The sequence below is a fragment of the Suillus subalutaceus genome (assembly GCF_016647625.1).
Source record: "Suillus subalutaceus strain FC151 chromosome Unknown DFJ58scaffold_103, whole genome shotgun sequence".
NCBI classification, from domain to species: domain Eukaryota; kingdom Fungi; phylum Basidiomycota; class Agaricomycetes; order Boletales; family Suillaceae; genus Suillus; species Suillus subalutaceus.
This window is the reverse complement of record NW_024540352.1, coordinates 11507-36102: the sequence shown is the minus strand read 5'-3', so window position 1 is coordinate 36102 and position 24596 is coordinate 11507. Positions and strand designations below refer to the sequence as shown.

The window sequence follows — 24596 nt, the reverse complement described above, 5'->3', positions numbered from 1 at the left end:
GTCAAAACTTGCAACTGCATAACTTAGTAGCTGACTTAGACTCTGATCATGGCATCAAAAGGAACACCTCTTCCTCTTCACGACACTCTACGAGACCTTGCTCTTCTGCGTGCTTCTTCTATAGACCTCTCTGGTCTGATTGCTGACGATCCGACATCCTCACAGGCCCCGAGAGAGGTTGAAGGGGTCGAAGAGTCCGCAATACAATCATACGTGTTCGTGAGAGAAGTGCGGACAGCTTTGAGAATGCACAATTCAGGCGAAGCGCAAAAGCAAGCGACAAGGATTGAGAATGTGCAAGTGGAGCTAGTAGATGTGTTGAGAAGTTTGTCGGATTGAGGTGTGTAACAATTTATCAGCCTGAGCTTGGTCAATTCTCTTTACTGATTTTGTCTCGAAGCTTCAGGTGCCATTCCCAGATGTGTTGACCATATAGCTCATTCTTGTTATTTGGTATTCTCGATCTTCCCACTAGGTTGCATAATTCAATGAAGTCACGGTGCGCTACTAAGTACTGGCTTGTGAGCTCAAGTGATCGTTGTATGTCAATGTACTACCGTAATGCAACCATGATGCATGTGCGCACTGCGCACTACCTCTACTACGTGCTGGCAGGGAACGTTATACTGCAAGGTCGTTGTCACGGTAGTAGTGGTATAGTAGTGACAAGTCCGAGATTATTGTATCCTACGATTGAACTTCGTCTTTGATATGCAGCGCTACCTCCCGAGCCACCTCCTTGGTCATTCCACATCGTTTTGTGAGGATCCCGATGACATCCGTCTTTTTGGGACGTTTGACGACAAATTCCATGAGCTTGCCAATGAACGAACCAAGCCATCCTTGCCCGCCGGTCCACCCTTCCATGGATGCATTGCAATGAGCCTCAACCACTCTACAAAGTATTCCACGTGACTCCTCATACTTTTCTCTATGTCTCCCGTCGAGAAGATTTGCCGCGGTTATGCATGCGTGTCCCGCGGACCTGATGTTGTGCTTCTCCAAGTGGCCCGCATTCCGCGTGTACCAATCTTCCATGTTTATCTCTCTTTCGAGGTTTGTGATGACTAGCGCGAGCGGGACTTTTTCCTCGCAGAGAAATTCGAAGAACAACCTATAGTTGCTCTGCATGGTTCCCGTGACTCTACCTCCGCGTATACAGAAGAGCAAGAGGTCGATACCTCCACGTTCTTTCAAGGTGTTGATGAGGCCATATGCGTTTGAAATTGCAGTAAGGTAGTCTTGGGTTTGTATACGGGGCTCCTCGAGGCCGACCGTATCAAACACCTTGTATCGAGACCCATTTTCGAAGATTATTGGGTACTCCGTCCAATGCAGAGTGCAGCGGTGAGAGTCGGGCGATATGTGCGCAATCTGCTGGCCCGCCATCAAGTTGATGACGGAGCTTTTGCCCGCTCCTGTTTCTCCAAAGATAACGATGTTCCGAGTCAACCCTGGCGCCATCTTATATTAGACTTGCGGTCAGTGATATTCGACCCTTCAAGTTGCATATAGCGCTACTCGTACCTGTGCACTGTGATGATTCCGCGCTGTGCCGTTCAATGGCAGTTGCCCCAGAATGATCCTATGTGTAACTGGTGTATATGATGCGAAAGGTGGTGGAACCACGCCCCCTCGGTGCGTTTTCATAATTTTTACATCATCCTTTTATCTCAAATTTTAAACGCCCAACAAGGGAGCCGCCCGAATTCTGGTAGTCAGCTTCCTTGATCGATCTTTCGGCGAGCCGACGGCGACACTCGATATTTGCAATGAAACTGTAGCGAATGCCAGGGTCTAAATGGGCATGCACAAGCCATTCCTACCATACGATTCCGAAAAGGAATACAGCTATTCCAATGCTCGCCACGTTTTGATGTCGAAGTCCTCATGTATTCTTTCATCGGATGATTCCGCATTGCAGCCCTCATCGCCGTGGTACAGGGTGCAACACGTTGGTTCTAACCGAAAGTCTTTGCCACAGAACCAATTACTTAAACGCCTAGTAGCGGCCATCTCTCTAATAGACTTACTGATTCGCAAGTGAAGTAAGTTTGTGCTCATCTCTTTTCACAAGACTAATCGGGTCTACCAGAGAAGATGTCTGACGGCCATGGTTCCACAGACATGACAAGTGCAGTAGACACAAGGAGTACATATTCACATCAGGTTCGTGATACTATGCGAGATCGGTCAATGGATGCGATTGATGTTGATGTCTGTAGGAATATCAAGGTCGACCGCGTAACGTGGTACTCTATGGAGAGAGTGGTGTGGGCAAAAGCTCGCTCATAAACCTTATAATGGGCCGTGATGCAGCGAAAACATCTCCTGACGCCCTCGCGTGTACTACTACACATGTTCCGTATGATGTGACGATCAGCGGGCAATGCTTTAGGCTGTGGGATACAGCAGGTGTGCATTCTTTCACGCTTAAGGTTTTGGTCCAGAACGGCTTAATGATCATGTTATCAGGGTTAAATGAGGGCTCAGAGGGCACAGTGCCTGCGGTGATGGCTGAAAGGAACTTGACTGCGTTCCTCCGATATCTAAATCAGGAAGACGGTGTTCATCTTCTTATATACTGTGTGCGCGGAACGCGAGCAACGAAGGCTCTGCAGACCCACTACAAAATATTCTCGGCAGTCGTCCGTGATAGCAAAGTGCCCATTGTTGTTGTGGTGACGTGCCTGGAAGACTTTCGTCCGGTGATGGCAGAGTGGTGGAACAAGAACGAGGACGAGCTTGCGACATATGGAATGCATTTCTCTGGATATGCCTGTGTCACAACTTTGAAAGATGAACCCACGGAGTCCCCGGATATTCACCAACGTCATGCACAGTCGTACGAAGACGTCTGCAAATGCATCCTAGACCATTGTTCGCAGACCCCTCACAAGACGTGGGGCACTGATACCATCAAAGATCAACGAAGCTTCCTCGCAATTTTGCTGCAGAAATTAGCTCGTTTTGTTGGAGGAGCCCACCGTGAACAGGATGCCTCACAAGTATCTTTGCGGTAACTAATTTTTGTACAAACGATTTTTGTGGACCAAAAAAGACGCTGACTCCACAGTACCAGTGTGATATCGAACTTCTACCACTTAGTACCCAATTCTTTCGTACATACATCACGCAATGTTTGAATGACTCGATTATAGTATCTACTGCTAGATCGCCAACTGCAATAAGTATGCAGGATTCAAGCTCAAGTTTGTCACTGCCGCCGTGGACTCGTGGTGAAGTTTTGAGGTGTAAGTTACATTTACGTAAAGGGAGATCATTCCGGGCCATTCCGCCTTCAATAAACTCTGGTAAAGGTCTGGAGTCCGAGCGATCCGGAGATGAGCAGATCGCGCATTTGAAGCGGGCCTCCACATATTGAATTTCAGCCGCCGCTTGCTATCGAGAATCGAGGTTTTCAAGTTGCTGCCTCACCTCAAGCTACCGAGCATGATCATGAATCTGATTTATGGCGGCCCCGATGCTGCTAAAAACAGGGTCGACCTCTGACACCCGTCCGACTGCGTCACTACTGGCCAAATTACATTCATGCAGTCGTATATTGCGAGTTGCCACAAGCTTAATCTCCGTCCTTGATATTTCTTGACAGCCTGCCAGTGACCCAGCCTGAGCATATTGAAGATGGTGCTCGGCATCCGAGTCCGCCACAGTTTCTCGCCCTGAACCGTCATGTAGCCACCAGCGAAGGAAGTCGAGAGGCTTCCTCGGGTATTACTATCAGTGTTCTTTGAAATTCTTATCTCTAACGTTATTAATATCAGGCGCGGAGAGCCTTTATCAACCCGTCCGTCTTATCTCTTGTGAAGTTTCAGGCCTCGATATCATTGCCCTCATCCCACTCCATTCCCGAACGACATGCCGCATTGGACCAAACTTGTTGCAGAGAAGAAGCAGAGGCACCTCAAGTCTATTCCACAAGAGTGGATTGTGTCTCCTCCTCCAGACTCTACTCTGGACGTGACTGGTTTCCCGGAGACTTGCGGCCTTCTAACTGCACGAGAAATCGAGATTACCAATACTTCGGTGGACGTTTTGTTGGAGAAACTTGCGTGTGGCGAATGGACAGCTGTCGACGTTACCACTGCGTTCTACAAGAGAGCTATTGTCGCTCACCAGCTTGTGAGCCAATTACGCGGACATTTGCTTGACGAGTTTGTATTAACTGGCTGATGAGGTCAATTGTTTGACGGAAATCTTTGTTGATCGCGCATTAACCCGAGCGGCTGAACTCGATGATCACTTTAAACAGACAGGGAAGGTCGTTGGTCCCCTCCATGGCCTGCCAGTCTCTCTAAAGGATCAATTATGTATCAAGGGACTAGAAACTACCATGGGTAAGTAATAGTCGATGATTCCCTGGCCCCGACAAATTATCAGTCACTGGTGTTAGGTTATGTCTCGTGGATTGGGCGGTACGCAGAGAAAAACGCAGTACTGGTCGACGTTCTGATCGAGTGCGGAGCCGTGCCATTCGTCCGAACCAACCTTCCGCAGACAGTCATGGTGAGTACACCCTCAAAATGATTCATATTGCTGCTCGGGGGCTAATGGTATCTTCAGTGGCCAGAATCTTTCAATAATATATTCGGCCGGACGACTAACCCATACAACCGCTCCCTGACCCCTGGTGGGTCCTCAGGAGGAGAGGGTGCGTTGGTTGCCCTGAAAGGGAGCCCTTTGGGGATTGGTTCTGATATCGGGGGGTAGGAAGGGATTTGGAACTACGATTGGTAGCAACCTCCTGACGCCTTCTCCACAGTTCTATTCGTATTCCCTCCGCATTTTGCGGCTTATACAGCCTGCGACCGTCATACGGACGTGTACCGTATTGTGGCGCCCTCAACTCACTCGAGGGCCAAGATTCGGTTCACTCCGTGTTCGGTCCCATGACAAATAGTGTTGGCGGGGTCAAAGCCTTCCTGAAAGCTATTGTCAATGCCAAACCATGGCTCAAAGATCCTCTTGCGGTTAGGAAGAAATGGCAAGAAGACGAGTATAATCTCGCGGACCATGGATCCGGCAGGGATTTGTGCTTTGCGATCATGTGGGATGATGGCGTCGTCGTACCCCACCCGCCTATCACGAGGTCTCTAGAAATCACCAAAGCGGCTCTCGAGAAGGCGGGCCACAAAGGTTTTTATCGTGCGGCTCCTCTACTGAATTACACTCATTTGGCGGTAGTTGTTGACTGGAAGCCCACAAAGCATAGGTTGCTCGCAGATACCACGGCAAGGAGTTATGTTTTTGTAACTGTACTGCCTATTGACCTAGCAGCGCTGTGTAGCGGAACATTTGGAATGCCGCTTCCGCTGAAGACTACATGATCACGACCTCTGTTACAGGGGAACCAATAATTGCGACGATGGAACTAGATAACTCGAATGCTACAGCAGCACCCTTCCGTCCGAAGAAGATCGGTATCACCGCATATCAGCTCTGGCAAGTACAGAAACTGCGCAGAGATATCCGGAAAGAATATTTGGACCATTGGGAAGCAACGGTGTCAGAGACTGGCACCGGACGGCCTGTCGATGCTATCATCTGTCCAGCCTCATCGTATGCAGCAACTCCCCATGGAAAGAACAGGTCAGAGTCTGTGCTTTCTGGAGTGGGGGACTATCATTGAGAAACGATGTGCAGGTACACCAATTACACCACAGTTTGGAACGCGCTCGATTATCCTGCTGCGACTTTCCCTGTGACCACTGTTGACCCCACTCTGGATGCGAAGAAGCCTCGCCATGTTTTTTACGACGACTTTGATAAGGCTATTTACGACATGTGTGAGTACTCACCAGCACCCAGCGATTTCTGTATGGGCCGACGATTGATTCAGATGACCCGGAGACATTCAAGAACGCGCCGATTTGCCTGCAACTCGTGGGTCGCACTCTGGAGGAAGAGGCGGTCATAAAAATGACTGAAATTGTTGATGGGGCACTGGCAGCCACTGAATAAATTCAAGGTATACTTCTTGAGATAGAGCAATAATAAACAAAGAATTATTCAATTTATACCTTCTTCCAATACGAACACAGGGTGGTCTCTTTTTAAAAAAAAAATCAATTTTAATGTCCTATGCCTATGGAGGGTTGTACTCTAAGGAGGACAATACTTTCTAGTCTAAGAGAACCCGTCCCTAACGCACCTCAGGGTGCGCAAATGCCCTGGTGTGAGGCGTAAGGGTGGTCTCTTCTTGAGCCCTGCCTGGCTCCTGTTACCTGCCCCTCGTGTCATTCATCATAGATTCTCTCCCGTCGTCCTCGCATCATGTTCCCTCCCATCGACATTATAATTGTTGATCATAAGCTTTTGAAGACCCCTGCGACGACTCAGACTGGCGTTGACATTCCCCCCTGCGACTTGTTTTTGTATTATACAGTCGTGTGTCAAATGTGAATACGCATGCGATGAGATGATATTACAATGATGTATTACGAACAGTAATCTTGGTCTATGCCCTAGCTGAAGTGATATAAGCTGTGAGTACCATCGAGTAGCACACATAGGTTATATGGCCCAATCTGACAGATGGGCCAAAATTCAATAGCGATAAATGCGACCATCACTGCATGAAGTAAAACCTATGTTTCTACTTGCTTGACGCAAGAATAAGGTTGCGAATGACTTGCTCTGATCGCCGTCGATGTGCATGCATTGTGGATGATGCATGTGGCTCGTTAGGGAGTGAAGTGATGCAAGCATGCGAGGAGAACCGCATCCAGAGGCTGTCCAGATCATCCTTGTTCTTCGCCACCAATTATCCACGTCCTCGAGATAATCTTCCAGGTAAGTGGTCAAAGAGAAACCTTTCGATTCGATTGACGAAATTTTCCTAAGTTTGAAGCTTCGTGTTCCAAGATTGACTTCGTATGAGGTGTGCCTGAGCGTGCAAGCTTCTGCATTTGGCGAGGTCTGTGCAGCATGTCGTCTCATGATCAAGTCGATGACGGGAATTTTTCTATGTAATCAGTCTCATCATAGTTGATGAGCATTGTAGTCAAACTGTGAGCTAATAAAATCACCTGAGACTGCACCACATGGCAGAGAAGTCATCTGACCACTTTCCTGTAGCGCGCCAACAACGACATCCTGTCGGAGTCAAAAACTCAATTTCTGCGTGACGAGACAAGTCATGCGCTTACATCTTGTTTCAAAGCCAGATCTTTCGTTACGAAGTCTAGCCATAAAGGCAGATGGATGAGCAGCTGGATCAATTGACCAACACTGCTCGATCTGATTCCAGCGGACATCCGTGATATGAGATGTCGCATCGGATAAGGACACGGGACATCCTCTCCACTATAGATTTTTTGAACGACTTCGTGCTCGTCCATATCATGCAATGACCAGAGCCAACAGCTGGAACAAATGATAAATTGGATATGGCTTATGTGGACGTCCAGTACTGAGACGAGACTTACATGCAACATGACACCAAAGGAGTCATGTTGCTCTGCGTAGTCGCTTTGATACCACAGGGGCGATCATATCGCCCAGGCGCAGCCCACCTCATTGCACTAGGCCGAACAGTTGATTCTTCAACCACTCGGTCTTTGAAACGTCCACCGAGGACATTCAACAAACCGAAGTCCGTCAGGCAAGCCCTTTATTCCCCGTCGTTGATACTAGGACGTTGGATTAGATTCTTCAGTCAGTGTATTTCACGCTCGTGATGTCACCGTAAACAAGGGGGAAAGAGCGAACTCACGGGAAAACCCACGAGTCGAAGCAAGACAACCATGAAGAGAAGACAAACGATAGTGGAGCCAAGAGGCTATGCCGTGAAGCTAGCGAATACGGGAAATTCAGTTTAGGTAGATCACAGTTAAACAGGGTTGAGTTACCAGCTTTAATTTGGATGCAATGGCACTCTGTTCCGTGATGAGACAGAGTAGCCAGCCGTCCGGAAACCATGGGGAGACAAGGGCTGTGGTTGGCCCAAACCCCTCTGGCATTCCATTAAGTGTAATGATGTTGTCGTGGACAAGGTATGCCCAGATTGCAGTTTCTCCTCGAAATCTCTAGCCATCCACACGGAATAAGTAGTGTTCAGGGCAGAAAACCGTAGACCCTTACTATTCTCAAGTCCCACTCTGAGGTACGACTCATGTGATACCTGAAGGATTTCACTGCAACCTGTAGTACGATAATGAACAGATTGACTCGGATGCGTAAGTCACACCGACACTGCCCACCGCCCAGACCTTGACAGGGCCCGACGGCCGTCTCCATTCACATCTGTAAACGCTTCCGAATGTACCACTAGTAATGTAGTCGTTTCATACCGAAGATCTGACCTAAGCTTACTGGTTAGGCTTTCCACGCTCCCCCACCAGTCTGCCAGCCATGAAAGCAAATATAATGAATAGGAAAAGGCGTGCCCTCCACACGGCCGTGGAGTCTCCATAAGCATCCCCTTGGCCTAATCCTATCCTTGCCGATCAAGTTGATAATGAGCATACAAAGGAGCGAGCCGATGCTCGGCACCCACTCAACGAACTGCACATGCACAGGAGGTAGGATTTTGGATCCTCATAAGGCAGGTGGGTATGTGCAGACAAGATGGCAGCATCAAGGAAAGTCCAATTTGCAAGCGCGGACTGCGGAAGGACATACAGTTAGCATCAGGACGGTCGGTGTAGAAGAAACGCGCAGACCAAAGTGCCTGTGACGTAAATGCTAAACTCCGAACTTTCCAAAGGTCAACCGGTCAAATTCAAAGATCGTGGTGGCAGAGGATGCGCTGTCGCCGCGCAGTTGAAAAGTCTTCCCCTGTACAGGCTGTATCCAATTTGTACATGGGTATAAGCAAACCAAAATACCTTACATGTGCCTGCCGCATCATGAATCATGATGCATGATGGTGGAGTGATGTCGAGCCAGGACCGCCTCTGCCAGTGGATTATGATCATCATCTGGGTCTTGTTTATGCGATGAGAAAGAAGGATCCGCCGCACCCTCCTATCCCTGATGTCCACTGGTCCATGGATATGACGTGGACCTTGCTGTCAGAGGTCATGAAAGACGAGAGCAGGCTTGTTTTAGCACTTGGGAAGCGGGTCAAGAAGGAGGTAAGCACCATCCACCTTCAGGTCTGTGTTCATTTTCTAACCATGCTATAGAATACATCTGGTGATGGCAAGATTACTGTTTTTCAACGTATTGGATCTATCGTGCTGCGAGACAGCTACAAGCCTGAAGTTGAATATCAAGCATTTTCTAATTCAAGTAGCCCTTAGGAGAAGCGTGGATGCCATCAATTCTCGTGCTGATGCTGAGATGCGTCTCGAGAGCCGTGACCTCCCAGTGCTGGTACCTGAGAGAAGCCGACTTCGGAATTGGAGAACGATTCTGCTAATTCTCGACCTCGACCTCGGCCTCAGAAGCGAGTGCGCTACCCGCCCTTCAATAAACTCGTTTATCATATCACTCCATGTTTTATCACTCGCTTTTATGGTTGGTTTTAATGCAAGTTCACAGATATTTACTAGTTACGAAATGCTAGCAGTTCTTCAGCCAATTTCCGTCATTTTGCCTTGCCATCCTCATCATCATTATTCATAGGGGATCCGCAAAACTTCTTCGTGGCTAATTGACGACTGACACAAGCAGTAGCTGGTTGTAAGCATAAGCATATAGTTACACTGCAAAGGTAGTACTGGTATGCGCGATAGTAACAAGTCTGAGGTTATCATACTACGATTGAACTTCGTCTCTAATATGCAGCGCTACCTCCCGAGCCACCTCCTTGGTCATTCCACATCGTTTTGTGAGAATCCTAATGATATCCGTCTTTTTGGGACGTCCAACGACAGATTCCACAAGCTTGCCGAGCTTGCCAATGAACCAACCAAGCCATCCTTGTCCGCCAGTCCACCCTTCCATGGATGCATTGCAATGAGCCTCAACCACTCTACAAAGTATTCCACGTGACTCCTCATACTTGTCTCTATGTCTCCCGTCGAGAAGATTCGCCGCGGTTATGCATGCGTGTCCCGCGGACCTGATGTTGTGCTTCTCCAAGTGGCCCGCATTCCGCGTGTACCAATCTTCCATGTTTATCTCTCTTTCGAGGTTTGTGACGACTAGCACGAGCGGGACTTTTTCCTCGCAGAGAAATTCGAAGAACAACCTATAGTTGCTCTGCATGGTTCTTGTGACTCTACCTCCGCGTATACAGAAGAGCAAGAGGTCGATACCTCCACGTTCTTTCAAGGTGTTGATGAGGCCATATGCGTTTGAAATTGCAGTAAGGTAGTCTTGGGTTTGTATACGGGGCTCATCGAGGCCGACCGTATCAAACACCTTGTATCGAGACCCATTTTCGAAGTTTATCGGGTACTCCGTCCAATGCAGAGTGCAGCGATGAGAGTCGGGCGATATGTGCGCAATCTGTTGGCCCGCCAGCAAGTTGATGACGGCGCTCTTACCCGCTCCTGTTTCTCCAAAGATAACGATGTTCCGAGTCAACCCTGGCGCCATCTTACGTTAGACTTGCAGTCAGTGATATCTGACCCTTCAAGTTGCATATAGCGCTACTCGTACCTGTGTAATTCCGCGCTGTGCCGTGCAATGGCAATTGCCCCAGAATGATCCTATTTGTAACTGGTATATGATGTGAAAGGTAGCAGTTGCTCACATTTGGAGGTGATGGTGGTGGTGGTAGTGTTGATTGTCTACGTTCATGTCCCGAGATGCCGGTCGATCGAATTACTCCTGGCGATGAAACATATCTACCTCGACGCTTGTTGAATATGGATGTAACTCACGAGAACCGGTGTCTGACGTTCTTGCAGGATCAGTTCCGATACTCGGGAGCGGTGGCCAAGAACCAGCGTTAAGTGATGAACGAGAATCAGTGCTAAGACTCCGGGGTGATGAACAAGCAGTGTCGAACGCCGTTACCGGGAGTGACGAACAAGAACTGGAAAATGAATATTCAATTTTGTGAATCTGTGCGGATTTGGACTTACGAAGATCTCCGAGCTCGAGGGTCTATGATTGCATTCGTCAGCTCCTGATCAGGGTGGGGCGGTGAACTGTTGGATGGGTCTTCTGTTATGTCAGAATCGTCGGAATCATCGTGCGGGGAAGCTCCAGGGAAGCCATCCTGCGCATCACCGGGAGAATCATCAAATGGGCTGGAAGAATCTTGAAGCTCATGTAAGTGGATGGTCAACAAAGCACTACGAACGATACAGACTGACCTGATGAGGAACGCCTACGCATGACAAAGTCGAGTACTTCATCGGCTGAAGGTCGAAGTTCAAATCTGCATTGCAGACATTTTTGAATGATATCCCAATCTGAGTCCGTTATTGCAGGGTGGCCATCGGGGCGCTGCGGGCTACGACCTCGGGTTATTAAATTCCAAATACACCATTCTGCCTTCGGAGACTTGATCTCAGACCAAGGGTGCTGACCCGAGAGAATCTTGCTCCATGAGTCCTCAGGCGAACATTTTGAGACCAGACAACCAACTCACTTGAAGCATCACACAACCAAAAGAGTATATATCAGTTTTTTCCGAAGGTAGGTCACCGACCTCGTCTGATAGAAGTTCTGGTGCCGCATAACAAATTGCACCTGGGCGTATAGATGTCGCAGCCAAGTGTGACTGGCCCAGAAGGGGTCGCACAATGGTGGAAAGACCAAAATCGATTAGCCTTGCATGGCCTCCCTCGTCAATCAGTATATTCGCCTACAGGTTCATTAGTTTTCAAAAATGCTCAAGCAGCTCCGGGCTCACCCCTGTTATATCACCGTGCATGATAGACACTGAGTGCACTACACCATAGGTGGGTTACCACAACAACTCGAGAAAATAGATGAAACTGACAGTACTGCAGTCCAGCGCTGACATCTTCCAGCTTCCAACTTCGGGTGAGCCTTGAGAAACGAAAGGATCTGACGAGAATTCTGCTCACCATACGTGAACGGTCCAGCGCTGTTAGATCGTTGTGATTAGATGCCAGGTAGGCATTCAACGTGCCATTGGGAATCCACGGAGTTACTAAACTGCGCAACTCTGGCCTCCGTCCAAATCCTGTCGCTGTACCCAGCAGCGGTACGATGTTGTTATGGCGTAGAATCTTCAAAATGCCAATTTCTCGGCTGATTTTCCGGATGATCTAAATGACATAAGTAGTATGTGCCAATATGTATATGCGGACCTCATATCTCTTACCTTCTCTGAATCATAATCTTGCTCTGGATACCTGAAAGCCTTGACCGCAACCTTATGTACCAGTGACCAATTGGTCGGCGTAAGTTAGCGCATGGTAAACGAATCTAACACATGGACTGACAACTTGAACGGCTGAAATACCATCTGTATTGTAATTGCATTTCCAGACATCGCCAAATGCACCTCCGCTTATGTGGTCCTGAGTTGTTCGAGTAATAAAGGGTGTTAGATCGTCTGGCAAGTCCTCCACCCTATACAGTGAGATCAGTAAAGCAGATACTGGCAATGCGACCTTACCCCATATCGTAGTTCCTCGTGTTTACCCAACTAGCCTCGTGAGTGACAAACAGTCAAAGAATGTGGATGGGCACCATCGATGATGGGCGTCTATATTTAAATTCGGGTTTGTCGCAAATTTCTGAACTTCCTTCCCGGGATCCGAACTTCGAGTTCAATAGTACGGTAACTTCAACCGGGGCTGCTCAATTCTAATAAAAGTTCTCGTTCACTTGGGATCCGAGCAAGTTACGATACTGAATATTACTGATGGGCTTACAGCTCCTTATTTGGAACCGGACGCCGGCCGTTGGCTGGTATCAGTTCCGCATCGGTCAACCCCGTCGTCCAATGTTCAATGTTCAAACATTCAACAGTGATCAATATGCCCCGTGCACACGACAAAAGCAAGAATATAAGGATATTTTCACTTAACATTCTGTTCTGGTCACTACATTGGCTGTATCCAGGCACAAGCAAGGCCGTCTCGAGGAGCTTTAATGAGGAAGTCAATGAACGGCTCACCGGCTTTTTCCGTGTGACAGCCACCGGGACTTTCACCAACTCCAATCTCCCCAAAAAGCAACATATTCAAAGGATATCCTGACTGTACTTTGTCGCATGCAAGGATTGGTAGTATCGGTAAAGTGCGCCTGCATAGTTAGAGAGCATTATGAGCTGATAAAATTACCTGAGATTGCGCCGCACGGCTGGGAGGTCCGGATGTACTTTGACTACTTTCCTGCAGCCCGTCAATAAGGGCATCCTGTCAGGGTTCAAAACTCAACTTCTGCGTGACAGGACAAGTCATGCGCTTACATCTTGTTTTAAAGCTACCAGATCTTTCCTTACGATGTCCATAGCCATAAAGGCAGATGGATCAACTGATCAACACTGCTCGATCTGATGCAACCGTAATATGAGATGTTGTATCGGATATCTCAGGACACAGAATATCCTCTCCACTGTGAATTTTTTGAACGACTTCATGCTCGTCCATATCATGCCAAGGAATGATCAGAGGCAACAACTGGAACAGATGATAAATTGAATAAGGCTTATGTGGACGTCGAATACCCAGACGAGACTGTATACGTGAAACATGACACGACCAAAGGAATACATGTCGTTCTGCATGGTCGGTTTGATACCGCAAGGGCGATCATGTCGCCTGAGCAACTCAGGCGTAGCCCAGTGTCCACCTCATTGCACTAGGCCAGACAGTCGTTTCTTCAACCACTCAGTCTTCGAAACGTCCATCGAGGACATTCGATAAACCAGTCAGGCATCGGTCTCGTTATACGCAAAATTGACTGTCAGAAGGTATTTAGGATTGACATGGGCCGGCTTGCGAGGGATTAGGATTAGTTCGCGACAGACTAGCTTGTGATATTATGAAGAATTCACGTACGAACATAAGAGGAGCCGACTTGAGAAGATGTCACTTGTTGAAGTCCAATCCCTCGATCTTTCTGGGTGTCTGCATCGTGAAAACGATGAAGGGCTTCGACGATGAATGATGCGCCCCATGATGTGATTCTTGAAAAGATGTGTAAGTATGAGAATTTCTGATCAAGTCGTGGTCTGCCGCACCGAAGGAAAGTGGGCGGGAGGTAGCCTGGGGATGTCAAGTCGGCTGGGTTTTGACTATGGGTATATTGGAGGGGATTAATGTCTTAGCGCAGGCGCGTCTTCGTCATTTGTATTGATTTTGTAACGCTTCTTGAGTCTTGACACGACTGGCCAAGTACTCTTATGAACGACTGTACGCGGTGTCAGATCACATTACAAATAATATTATCTCGATCGGGCGCTTGCTTCCCATGTCGGTTTTGTTGGCGAAGCTTGCACGACTCACGCACCGCCGAAAATATTTTCTTTGCCTGCATCGGCGAGTTGAGGTAAATCACTCCGTTCACTTGTGATTGAGTGGGAGTCAGAGACAGTGTGCGCAGACAGTAACGGAAGGGTGCACTTACCGTTTGGATGTTCGCGAGGAGGCCGGTGGTGTGGCCAGAGCGATGATAGAGTGAGTTGGGTGAGAGTCAGCGTGCATCAGCTGAGGATCATAATAGTTAGAGCCGCATCGGCGACAGAGCAGCGAGTTGGGACTTACTTGGTATGCTACAAGTACTGCAGCTGGGAAACGAAGAAAGGTGATGAGGTACTTAGCACTGGTGATACCAGTGCTGATAAGCCAAAATTTGCCATCAGTCGACAAAATTGGAAGGCGTTGAAGGCCACTAGCAAAGCCGGTGATGTTTAACTGGCACCCCGCAGGTGTAAGTGTGGTGTTGGTAATCACCTGTCAGTCACCCGTCACTGTCTCATTACCTATTTAGTAGGTGAAACGGACATTTCACCTGTGGAAGGGGTGACAATAACCTCCTTCCGGTTTCAGCCCTATGATCGTCTCATAATCTCAAAACTCTGTCACTCAGTCACCTTTATAACACGACGTTCGCTCAAGCTACTCCAAATGCAATGCTACATATACATACAATAGACGATGAATTAACTACACACTTGATGTCCTACTCAACGAAGTATCTCTGGCATCTCAGCAAATCAATTTACTGGAATGAAACCATCATAATCAAGAGCTACAAGGATCGAATTGATTGACTGCGAGGAATGGAAAAAGGTTGGAGACTCACTCTTTGTAGCAGTGTTGCCAGCGTGTCCCATGTGCCATGCGACTCAAATCAAACTCAACGTGCCCTCTGGGAATGATTAACGCGGTCCGAGGATTATAGGAAAATGCCTCTCGTGAAGCGGGTGGTACCCAGAATAAGAGCCGCCGATTAGGTCCCATCACCCATCCATCTTCTCCCAGAAAAGCAAACGTCGACCTGCGGTCATCATGGGGGGTGCCTGCGAGTAGCTCAGCAGTGTCGCGCAGTGCATGAGTCGAGTTTGATGAGAAGGAAATGAAGTCATCGTTCGCAGTGTTGGAGGTGGGGGTGGCCGCTGTTGGATGTGAAATGCAACTGCCATGGGGGGAGGATGCTGAACAGTCTTCTTCGGCGTGGTCCTGCAATGACTTCCCAATTACTGCATACCAGACCCGGACAGTATCATCATCTGAACAAGAAATAATGCGAGTCCCATCCCGCGAGAAAGAGACTGACGTGACCGATTGAGTGTGCCCCAGTAAGGGCTGACCAATTGGTTGCCCCGTTGCTGCGTCCCACAGCCGGACAGTCATATCGTCCGAACCAGAAACGATGCGAGTCCCATCCAGCGAGAATGAGACTGACCTAACCCAACTACTGTGCCCCCGTAAGGGCTTACCAACCGGCTGTCCCGTTCCTGCATCCCACAACCGGACAGTCTCATCGTCCGAACAAGAAACGATGCGAGTCCCATCCGGAGAGAATGAGACCGACCAAACCCAATTAGTGTGCCCTAGCAAGGGCTCACCGACTGGTTGCCCTGTTCCAGCATCCCACAGCCGGACTGTCTCATCCGCAGAACCAGTTACGATGCGAGTTCCGTTCGGTGAGAAAGAGACTGATTTGACCCAATCAGTGTGCGCCTCCAAGGGCTCTCCAACTGGCTGCCCCGTTCCTACATCCCACAGCCTGACAGTCTTATCGTGCGAACCCGAGACGATGCGAGTCCCATCCGGCGAGAACGAGACTGAGCTAACCTGACCAGTGTGCCCGCGGAAAGGCTCACCCACTAACTGCCCCGTTCCTACATCCCACAGCCGGACAGTCTGATCCGCAGAACCAGTTGCGATGCGAGTCCCATCTGGAGAGAACGAGACTGAGAGAACATCCTCAGTGTGCCCCAAAAAGGGCTCACCAACAGGCTGCCCCGTCGCTGCATCCAACAGCCACACAGTCTTATCTGCCGAACCTGTCATGATGCGAGTTTCATCCGGCGATAGCGAGACTGACGTAATCGAACTAGTACACCTTGGCAAGGGCTCACTAATTGGCTGCCCTGCAGCTGCATCCCATAGTCGGACAGTGTTATCCATAGAACCTGTCGCGATGCGAGTCCCATCCGGAGAGAACGAGACTGAGAAGACATAACCAGTGTGCCCCAGCAAGGGCTCACCGACTAGCTGCCCTGTTGCTGCATCCCACAGTCGGACAACCTGATCGTCCGAACCTGTCACGATGCGACTTCCGTCTGGCGAGAACGAAACTGACCAAACCCAACCATTGTGCCCCTCCAAGGGCTCACAGACAGGCTTCCCCGTCGCCACATCCCACAGCCGGACAGTCCTATCGTCGGAACCAGATACGATGCGAGTCCCATCCGGAGAGAACGAAACTGACCTAACCCAATCAGTGTGCCCCAGCAAGGGCTCACCGGCTGACTGCCCCGTTGCTGTTTCCCACAGCCGAACAGTCTTATCTGCTGAACCTGTCACGATGCGAGTTTCGTCCGGCGAGAACGACACTGAATTGACCTGATCAGTGTGTCCCAGTAAGGGTTCACCAACTGGCTGCCGCGTTGCTGCATCCCACAACCGGATAGTGCTATCCGCCGAACCTGTCACGATGCGAGTTCCGTTCGGCGAGAAAGCGACTGAGTGAACCGATCCAGTATGCCCCAATAAGGGTTCACCAACGGGCTGCCACGTTACTACATTCCACAACCGGACAGTGTTATCGGCCGAGCCAGACACGATGCGTGTCCCGTCCAGTGAAAATGAAACTGAGGTTACCGAGTCAGTGTGCCCCAGCAAGGGCTCACCGATAGCTTGTCCCGTCGCTGCATCCCACAGCCGCACAGTACAATCATCCGATCCAGTCGCAATGCGAGTCCCATCCGGCGAGAATGACACTGAGTTAACTCTATCGGTGTGCCCGCTGATCACAGTCTGAACAGCCGTCCAGTTGATATCACGTCTAGATGCCAGACGAAGAGAGTTGGGAAACCGTGCAGAAAACGTTCTGGATAGTGCAGAGTTGCGGGGCGAGAATGGCAGTGCTGATAAATAGAGATGCGGCGTGCTGTGCAAGATGAGGCCACCGAAGACTTGGATAAATCTCTGCACGTCCACTACAGCGGACGAGGCATCTTCGTATCCGGCGTGACCCTGCAATTGCGCGTGCGTGAGCATGTTATCTGACACTTAATAACCATGTGCTCACCTTCAACCACTTGACAATAAGCGGAAGGGCGGGGACTGCGCCGCTGAGCGCATTGATAAGGCCAAGTACCTCGAGCCAGAAGAACAATCGTTCATGGTCGAAGAATGATTTCACTTCTTTGGCGAGTTCCGGATCGAAGTGAGTTGTCTGTACGTGGACAGGCCAAAATCGGCAGACATAGGACAGGTGTGGGGAGATGCATTTTTCAACTCGATCTCGCAGCCCGGGATCTTCGGAATTAGGGAGATAGGATGATTTTAAATCGCAGATGTTGAAGGAAAGTCCGTGTTGCATCACTCCAAGTGATGCAAATGCAAGGTTGCGTTGGACCCTCGACACGTCGATAAAAAATTCTCCACTGCATTCTGGGTCCATCAGAAACTCGCGGAAGGATGCGTGAAGCGGACGGATTGGGGAATGTTGCGTGGCGGTGCCGCTGAGGAGCGAGCCCATGCTTTTAACCACAACCTCCACCTCGCCACGTTCACTTGCGTCTGGAAAATGGTGTCGCATTGCATTCAGCGAAGCTAAAGGGAGAGGTTCTGTGGTGCCAAGTATTTGTTCCATCACAGAACGAAATCTGGCGAGTGCCTTCGTATGCAAGGATTGTTGGTTCCTGACATTTGTAGATGTGTCCGCACCAAGGATTTCTGTCAGCATGAGACGATACATGTCATACAATAAGTCGTGCCGCTCGCTTGGATCGCGGTTCACGATAGCATTGAACCGTTCGATTGGGTATAGCCCAGCAGACATTTGATTGATGTATCCGCAGGCAAGACGCGCCCACTCGAAAAGGCCATCAGCTTTGTTAGCCAAGCGTGCAATCTCATTGCTCCCAATGTCCGATAACTCTTCTAGCTCCTTCGATATGTACGTGCGAATGTCACGCTCCGCGAATTCTGTTGGAAAATCATCGATGGGCATGTGCCGAATATGCCGAGCACTACCAAGCTCTTTATCGATGTCGTGAAGCGGGCGGGAGGTCACGATAATCCGGAAGTTGGCTGGGAGTTCGGTGATTTTAGGAACGGCCAGTTTCCCAGCAAGAACGCGGAGAAGATGCCGCCGTGTTTCGACTCCACCACTCTCATCCAGTGCGTCGATTACGACTACGACGGGCTCTACAGTTGACGCTGAAGATTTTCCCAGTGGTTCCATCAGAAGCTTCTGCCACTGTTGGACAATATCCACGGTGTTCTTGAGCGCACTATCATTCTGAACCGCTTGTGCCAATACTCGTCTCATCTCCGGATCACGGTCAGCCAGGTCGCGCGCTATGGTAAAAAAAACCTTTTCCTGACGACGGTCTGCTTCTCGATGTCGGTCGAAGCAATAACATGAACCAAGCCCTCCCGCGTCGTGGAACCAGCTAGCAATCGTGTGGGCGATGGCTGATTTGCCTTTGCCTGCAGGGCCAGATAGCCAAAGCACGCGTGGAACGTCGTCTCCAGTGCTGTTAACCCAATCTGTGATCTGGGAGAGGATTTCCATGCGCGTCCCGGGTAGGCACTGTTTTCTAGTGTCTAGTCCCGCGCCCGCTGCATAAGGCATACCGCTGAGGTCGAGTTTGTTCGCCTGAAGAGGAATGAATAGATGTCAAGTCAGAAGCACGTACAACCTTCACCTGTACAGTGGACGTAGATAGCTACGTCCCGAGCAACTTGGTCCCTGAAGTTTTGCATAAGCGCATCCAACACATCACTGTACCGTTGTATTTCATTATTTGTTTCAGTGAGAATGTCTTTCCCGAGTCTCTTCCCTGTTATAACGGTAAAAGATTGAGTGTCTGGAAAGTGCAACAGCTTGAAGACTCACAGAAGCCCTTGGTTTCTGCATAATCTCTGATGAAGCGGGCGCATCCAAGGGTCTGTTGAGAGATCTGTCCAAGGATGCTGCGCATCGATGAAATCTGACCAAGTGTCTCATCCTGTATCATGAAGCCGTAAACTTGATTCAACTTGTCGACAAGACGGTATACTGCTTGGTCCCGGTCCGATTGGGCAATGACCATCTACACCGATGGCTGCTCAGCGGGAGATAGAACCGAGTGAGAGAAGAAGCATACTTTTGATGCACAAGACAGCACGCCCAGTGCAATCTTCGCATATGGATGTACCTACGGAACAGGATTAGTTCGACTCCAACTGAAAGGAATGGCTCGTACATCCGCGAGGGTCCCAATAACGCTGTTGAATATCCTAAGGGGTTGAAGATATGTATCCTGAAAATCATATGCATCGTCGAGATCTGCCGATGCATTTTGGGCGGTAGATGCTCCAGATGTCACATGTCCCGAAAGTGGCTCCATGAGTTTCACAGCCTCTTTGGCGGTCTGAAGTGCCGATTGGGGATTGGCGCCTTGTTCTGCACTAGAGGAAGCATCCTGAACCTGCGCGACCACCAGAATTTAAAGAGAGAAAGCAGAAACTAAAAGGTGAGCTACCTTGATATTCGAAATCAGTGAGGCACCTTCACAATCAACATTCGGAAGAACAGAGTCACGGCCGCGGGAATCCTTCGAGTGCTTTTGTACGATGACATGAGCCTTGCTACAGGAAACTCAGGATCCTTATCGACTCACAGAAATCTTTTTAGTCGCATTCTTAACCTTCCCTAGAAACCGACGAATTTTGCCATGGCGTCTGCCCTGCATGAAGGATAGCATCAAAGTTAATGTTAATGTTTCGAGTGAAATGAGTAGTGGTCCTCATCAGCAACATACCGAACTTTTACTAGCGGTTGCTTCACTGGATGCGCGGATTTCGGGAGGAGGATTTTGTCTTGAGTTCCTTGATTGATTGTGTTCACTCATTGTTTGAGATAGTTGATGTTGAGGATCAGTCTGAGAGAGAAGTAGGGTGCGATAAGTAGTTAGGAGGAATTCGGGGGGTGGCTTCGTTTAAGTATAGTAGTAACAGGTCGTACCCTTGACCGAAAATCTTGGGGTTGCAATAGTGCTGTGTATCAAGTTAACGTTACCGCCGAGGCAGCAATTCGACACAGCTCGGCACTTACGAATTGTGCCTCGTTTGACTCATGAATTGGTAATCTTCAAAAGCTTCTTCCCGTCGGATGAGTCCATGCCAGCATCTCAACGTAAGAGTCTTTGTCTCCGCCCGTCGCAAGTTTTGACGAGCCAGGCGAGTAACATCAGTGCATACATCAATCCATCAAGGACAGTTTTACCGCCGTTGACATCTCAAACTCTTACTGATCTGGTACTGGCTACTCTTTCCGAGTCACCATCTGCACTCCAGCACAATACCCACACAACTCTGGTGTGTCCTGTCCATTTGTCGATGACCTTCCTCGTCTCGCCGTCCCACAATTTCACTTTTCCGTCATTGCTTCCGCTTCCAACTATCTTGCTATTTGGAGACAATGCCATGGATCGTAATGCTCTGTTGTTCTCATCCCGCTAGTCCTTGCCTATCTGTGCGCCGCTTGCTAGGTCCCATACTTAAGTGAGCCGTCAAATGAACATGTGATGCATCGTCCGGGAGCGTATAATCTTTCAAACTATATATTTATGCACATGCATTGCTCATGACTCAGGGTTCCCGAGTTACCATTACTTTTTTATCGACTTTCTTACCTTTGCTGGCCTAGTTGTCTGGAAAAGTACGTTATATCACATCTAACGCCGGGCAAATCTATTGACTCAACCTCTCCAGACAGACTCGGAACTGACTGTAAAATTTCTTGTTAGTAGAATTGCAGGTCTTGCATGTGCGATAGTACTGAGACGAGTCCGCCATCGTATTTTCTCGAACGATACTCCGATGCAGACATTTCAAAGGTCAGCATCCCACAACCATCTACGTCACCGCATTCTCCATGCGCCACTGGACAGATGTTGCACGGAGGCATTTGGTTGCCTCCAAAGTTCTCTTTCATTGGGGCCTCGAGCGCGCTCTGGGGCAAGTATCCATAAATGACCAGTGCTATGGAGGCTGAGTTTTGCTCCTGTACATCGGCACCTCACGCTTCACTCTATAGCTAACTACATCTACAGATGAAACCAGCGAGTTTAAGAGCCTCTTCTTTCCAACGATGTGTACTAAGTTGGCACGCATCATTAGGAAGAAGAGATTCTGCGAGAAACTGGAGGAGATTCCTCTTCCTGCATGTACGTACAATCTTCTGCCCTCGCTTCGCATTGTTTTTATCTGCCCATACAGTACGCCGGTCTCCGGCAAGTTTTGTACGATGCTGCTATAGCAGTGGGCGCTGAGGTGCGGGCAGGCACGTGTGATGTTGACCACGGGGAACATACTGCTGGCTGACGTGATTGTTGGCGCTGATGACCAGTGCAAAAAGCAATCGTCGGTAAGGATGTTCTTGATGCAGCACTATATTCTACAAGTAAGCATTGTCCTGAACTTCGCTGATACAACTCGTTGCCTAACTGCCTTAGTACTGCTGTCCCGGGAGCACTTATGAGAGCCGATCCTCAGCCGGCACCCTACCTATATCAACGTCGAGACTCCAACCTACAGCATGCAGCTTGACGCTCACCAAAATCACAAACTCATCAAAACGCTGAACGAGAGGAAGACGATGCTACTTTTCTAGGAGGAACAAAGTAAATCGCCCCCGCCAAAACTCAAGTCCAGTATGGCTCGCATGAGAGAACCGCTCAGCATTCTAGTTACGACTGTCAATTCCGCCAGGTTCGTAGCTAGATCCGATCCCGTATTATATCAACCAAGAAACCAATCACGAGGGCAGCGTCCACTGGCAAGCGAACCTTCAAGCAATTCAAAATCTTATGATCGCATTGTAAGTCTCCTTTATTCAGTTGTGTATCACCTAGCTCTGACTCTTACTCCCCATCTCGTCCACCAGCTAACCCATACCTCGCTTGTTTTTGCTGCCAGTCCTGCCTCTAATCCTACACCGCCTGCCACTCTTTGTTTCAGGGCTATTTCCGTTTATATGGACGCGTCCATCCAATGCGAACGCAAATCCTACCACCGCTCAAACCTGCCATGAACGGAGGTATCATAAAAAGGAACATGCGTGCCGAACGAGGAGGATGACGGTGGGCCGGGAGCCCATCTCTCGTCCTCCCACAATTCACTTCCTGCATCTAGGCGTCCCAATGTCCACCCAGCGGCGGAGCTTCATTTTCAGGGAGGTGTTTTTGATATTTGTTATTGCTCAGGGTATGACATTGGGGATGGGTCCTGAAGTACGTTGTTTAATTTGAGGACTTGAACGCGGAGTAAAACACACCTGAGCCAATCCCACGCCGTGGACGGGGGCGAGGGCGTCAGCACCAGACTATGAGGTACTCACGTTCGCATGTAATGCACGTCTGTATGTCTCCTAAACTTGATGGGTAAAGAGGGTGCAACACGGTGATTTTGAATGAGAGTACGGTAAGTGATATCTACCTGACTATTCAACTCGGTGCATAGCTAATTCAATTCACTCCTTTCCGAAGACTCGTAGGCCTCCCACACCTCTCCACCAACCTCCCTAGAATATTCCTCAGTCCTATTATCTCTCGAGCACGCGTCCCAGTGCAAAACTGAGATCAAGTCATGCATATTAAACTCGTACCTCCCATGCGCATTTCCGATGGAGAGCGAGGGGACAGACGTCGTGCATTCCACATCACCCTCCCACGGCTCCATCATCCAATACACGTTATGGAAGCACACCACTTACGCCCTGCACGAATGGAAGCATTCTGGAGGTGCGCATCCGGAAATTCGATTCGGATGGTTCAGGTGCTGGGAGTAGAATAAAAGGAATAGAGAGATGGCTGAAGGTGATGGCTGAGATGTTGTTGCTATTGCTGGTCGTTGAAGTGCGGGTGGCGAGAACATTCATCAGGCGGGGTGTAATATTTTTGCTGGAGCTACAACAACAATAGACTATGTCCTGACGCATAAGGGCAATTCGAGAATGGACATATCTTTACATTCCAGTCATGCTCACACATCAAGCGTGTCCAGCTCGACGTAAGATTGCTATGACACCAGTGACCGGTAAACTATCATGCGGTGTAGATTCCAGAAGTTTTGACAACTTGACATCGGCTAATTTACGGAAAAGGTCTGGAAACCTTAAGACATAGAACGCGAATTTACATATGTTCATCAGTAAATCGCTTCGTTCTGTACACTGTGCCAGCCGGCCAGCTTGGTACCTATCAGCTAGCTCGCCACAGTACCAATTCTCTCTGTGCGATTTGTTCAGTCACTCTACAGACACCCCAGAGAATGGCTCTTGTACAATCAAATCATTGGGCCTCGACGCAGAACCAAATCCATAGCCTGATCCATACAACATTTGATACAGTGCCAAACCAGTGAACAACCTCAGCGGGCCATTCAATAAATCCACATTCGCCAAAATACTTGAGCTCAACTCCCAACATCGTCGACGGATACATTGTCCAGCATTAAGTTCTGGCTGAAGACAAACAAATCAGCTGAATAGCTACAATAACGAGAGTTGAAACCTACGCAGGCGATGCTGTAAAGTGATTTCGAGAATCATCTCGATGAACTTCCTCTTAGAGTTGTCAAAACCTAGCATCGCCTTCCAAGTAGGGGAATTTCCTTGATATGTGTGGACGGCAGTGCTCACAGCTTCCCTGACAGCAGCTACATGTGAAGACACCATGTATTGCTCTAGCGCAGTATGCAAAGGGTAGCGGGCAGACTCCCGCTGGAGTCGAAGATGGCGTCGATGATCAAAAAGATAGAAAGAGCTCTCGAAAATAATGATAGCAGCTAAGTGATTGATATAAGCAAGTTCATTGCAACGTGGCCTGAAGATTCACCACAACTGAGCTGAAGAAGTTCCTCCAATGGTGTTGCACTGGCAGAGACCTGTCATATTTTTAACATGGAATTGTGCGTACAGCCTGTGACCAATTGAACATACCCCAGAGAGTATTCTAGACCGCATCTCTGTACGTTCAGCACCATAAAGCTGAAATCATGATGGATCACTGAAAATCAACCACCTCT

The 24596-nt window shown here is 49.0% G+C and overlaps 9 protein-coding genes across 9 annotated transcripts; 4 read left to right on the top strand and 5 right to left on the bottom strand.

Annotated features, from left to right (window-relative positions):
* Positions 1 to 4: 4 nt before the first annotated feature.
* DFJ58DRAFT_30188 (uncharacterized protein) lies at positions 5 to 513 on the top strand. The gene has a single exon (XM_041379733.1). The coding sequence runs from the start codon at positions 49 to 51 to the stop codon at positions 337 to 339; it is 291 nt and encodes a 96-aa protein (XP_041240615.1). The 5' UTR covers positions 5 to 48; the 3' UTR covers positions 340 to 513.
* Positions 514 to 687: 174 nt separating this feature from the next.
* DFJ58DRAFT_731285 (uncharacterized protein) lies at positions 688 to 1464 on the bottom strand (the record flags this gene model as incomplete). The annotated part of the gene is made up of 1 exon (XM_041386017.1): positions 688 to 1464. The coding sequence occupies one exon, from the start codon at positions 1462 to 1464 to the stop codon at positions 688 to 690; it is 777 nt and encodes a 258-aa protein (XP_041240614.1).
* Positions 1465 to 1695: 231 nt separating this feature from the next.
* On the top strand, positions 1696 to 3212 carry DFJ58DRAFT_687321 (P-loop containing nucleoside triphosphate hydrolase protein). The gene is made up of 4 exons (XM_041383324.1): positions 1696 to 2048; positions 2096 to 2169; positions 2226 to 2415; positions 2476 to 3212. The coding sequence occupies exons 2-4, from the start codon at positions 2101 to 2103 to the stop codon at positions 3021 to 3023; spliced, it is 807 nt and encodes a 268-aa protein (XP_041240613.1). The 5' UTR covers positions 1696 to 2048; positions 2096 to 2100; the 3' UTR covers positions 3024 to 3212.
* Positions 3213 to 3879: 667 nt separating this feature from the next.
* Positions 3880 to 5982, top strand: DFJ58DRAFT_717646 (general amidase; the record flags this gene model as incomplete). Its single annotated transcript, XM_041384380.1, has 9 exons — positions 3880 to 4143; positions 4199 to 4358; positions 4415 to 4527; positions 4585 to 4727; positions 4784 to 5157; positions 5206 to 5252; positions 5309 to 5610; positions 5665 to 5807; positions 5861 to 5982. 9 exons carry the CDS (start codon positions 3880 to 3882, stop codon positions 5980 to 5982), a joined length of 1668 nt encoding a protein of 555 aa, XP_041240612.1.
* Positions 5983 to 7376: 1394 nt separating this feature from the next.
* Positions 7377 to 8416, bottom strand: DFJ58DRAFT_30097 (uncharacterized protein). Its single transcript, XM_041379732.1, has 4 exons — positions 8335 to 8416; positions 8104 to 8274; positions 7872 to 8048; positions 7377 to 7814 (listed from the first exon to the last, which is right to left on the bottom strand). The coding sequence occupies exons 2-4, from the start codon at positions 8257 to 8259 to the stop codon at positions 7689 to 7691; spliced, it is 459 nt and encodes a 152-aa protein (XP_041240611.1). The 5' UTR covers positions 8260 to 8274; positions 8335 to 8416; the 3' UTR covers positions 7377 to 7688.
* A 544-nt stretch (positions 8417 to 8960) lies between these two features.
* On the top strand, positions 8961 to 9266 carry DFJ58DRAFT_731282 (uncharacterized protein; the record flags this gene model as incomplete). Its single annotated transcript, XM_041386016.1, has 2 exons — positions 8961 to 9098; positions 9150 to 9266. 2 exons carry the CDS (start codon positions 8961 to 8963, stop codon positions 9264 to 9266), a joined length of 255 nt encoding a protein of 84 aa, XP_041240610.1.
* A 457-nt stretch (positions 9267 to 9723) lies between these two features.
* On the bottom strand, positions 9724 to 12720 carry DFJ58DRAFT_706545 (kinase-like domain-containing protein; the record flags this gene model as incomplete). Its single annotated transcript, XM_041383733.1, has 12 exons — positions 12512 to 12720; positions 12336 to 12465; positions 12215 to 12265; positions 11955 to 12158; positions 11867 to 11897; positions 11777 to 11814; positions 11513 to 11728; positions 11235 to 11460; positions 11001 to 11178; positions 10797 to 10951; positions 10573 to 10743; positions 9724 to 10511 (listed from the first exon to the last, which is right to left on the bottom strand). The coding sequence occupies exons 1-12, from the start codon at positions 12514 to 12516 to the stop codon at positions 9724 to 9726; spliced, it is 2193 nt and encodes a 730-aa protein (XP_041240609.1). The 5' UTR covers positions 12517 to 12720.
* Positions 12721 to 13771: 1051 nt separating this feature from the next.
* Positions 13772 to 14701, bottom strand: DFJ58DRAFT_844068 (uncharacterized protein; the record flags this gene model as incomplete). The annotated part of the gene is made up of 7 exons (XM_041393040.1): positions 13772 to 13869; positions 13902 to 14029; positions 14084 to 14137; positions 14349 to 14408; positions 14470 to 14549; positions 14607 to 14629; positions 14659 to 14701. The coding sequence occupies 7 exons, from the start codon at positions 14699 to 14701 to the stop codon at positions 13772 to 13774; spliced, it is 486 nt and encodes a 161-aa protein (XP_041240608.1).
* Positions 14702 to 19723: 5022 nt separating this feature from the next.
* On the bottom strand, positions 19724 to 20419 carry DFJ58DRAFT_844067 (uncharacterized protein; the record flags this gene model as incomplete). Its single annotated transcript, XM_041393039.1, has 3 exons — positions 19724 to 19996; positions 20189 to 20254; positions 20330 to 20419. 3 exons carry the CDS (start codon positions 20417 to 20419, stop codon positions 19724 to 19726), a joined length of 429 nt encoding a protein of 142 aa, XP_041240607.1.
* Between the last annotated feature and the right edge of the window lie 4177 nt (positions 20420 to 24596).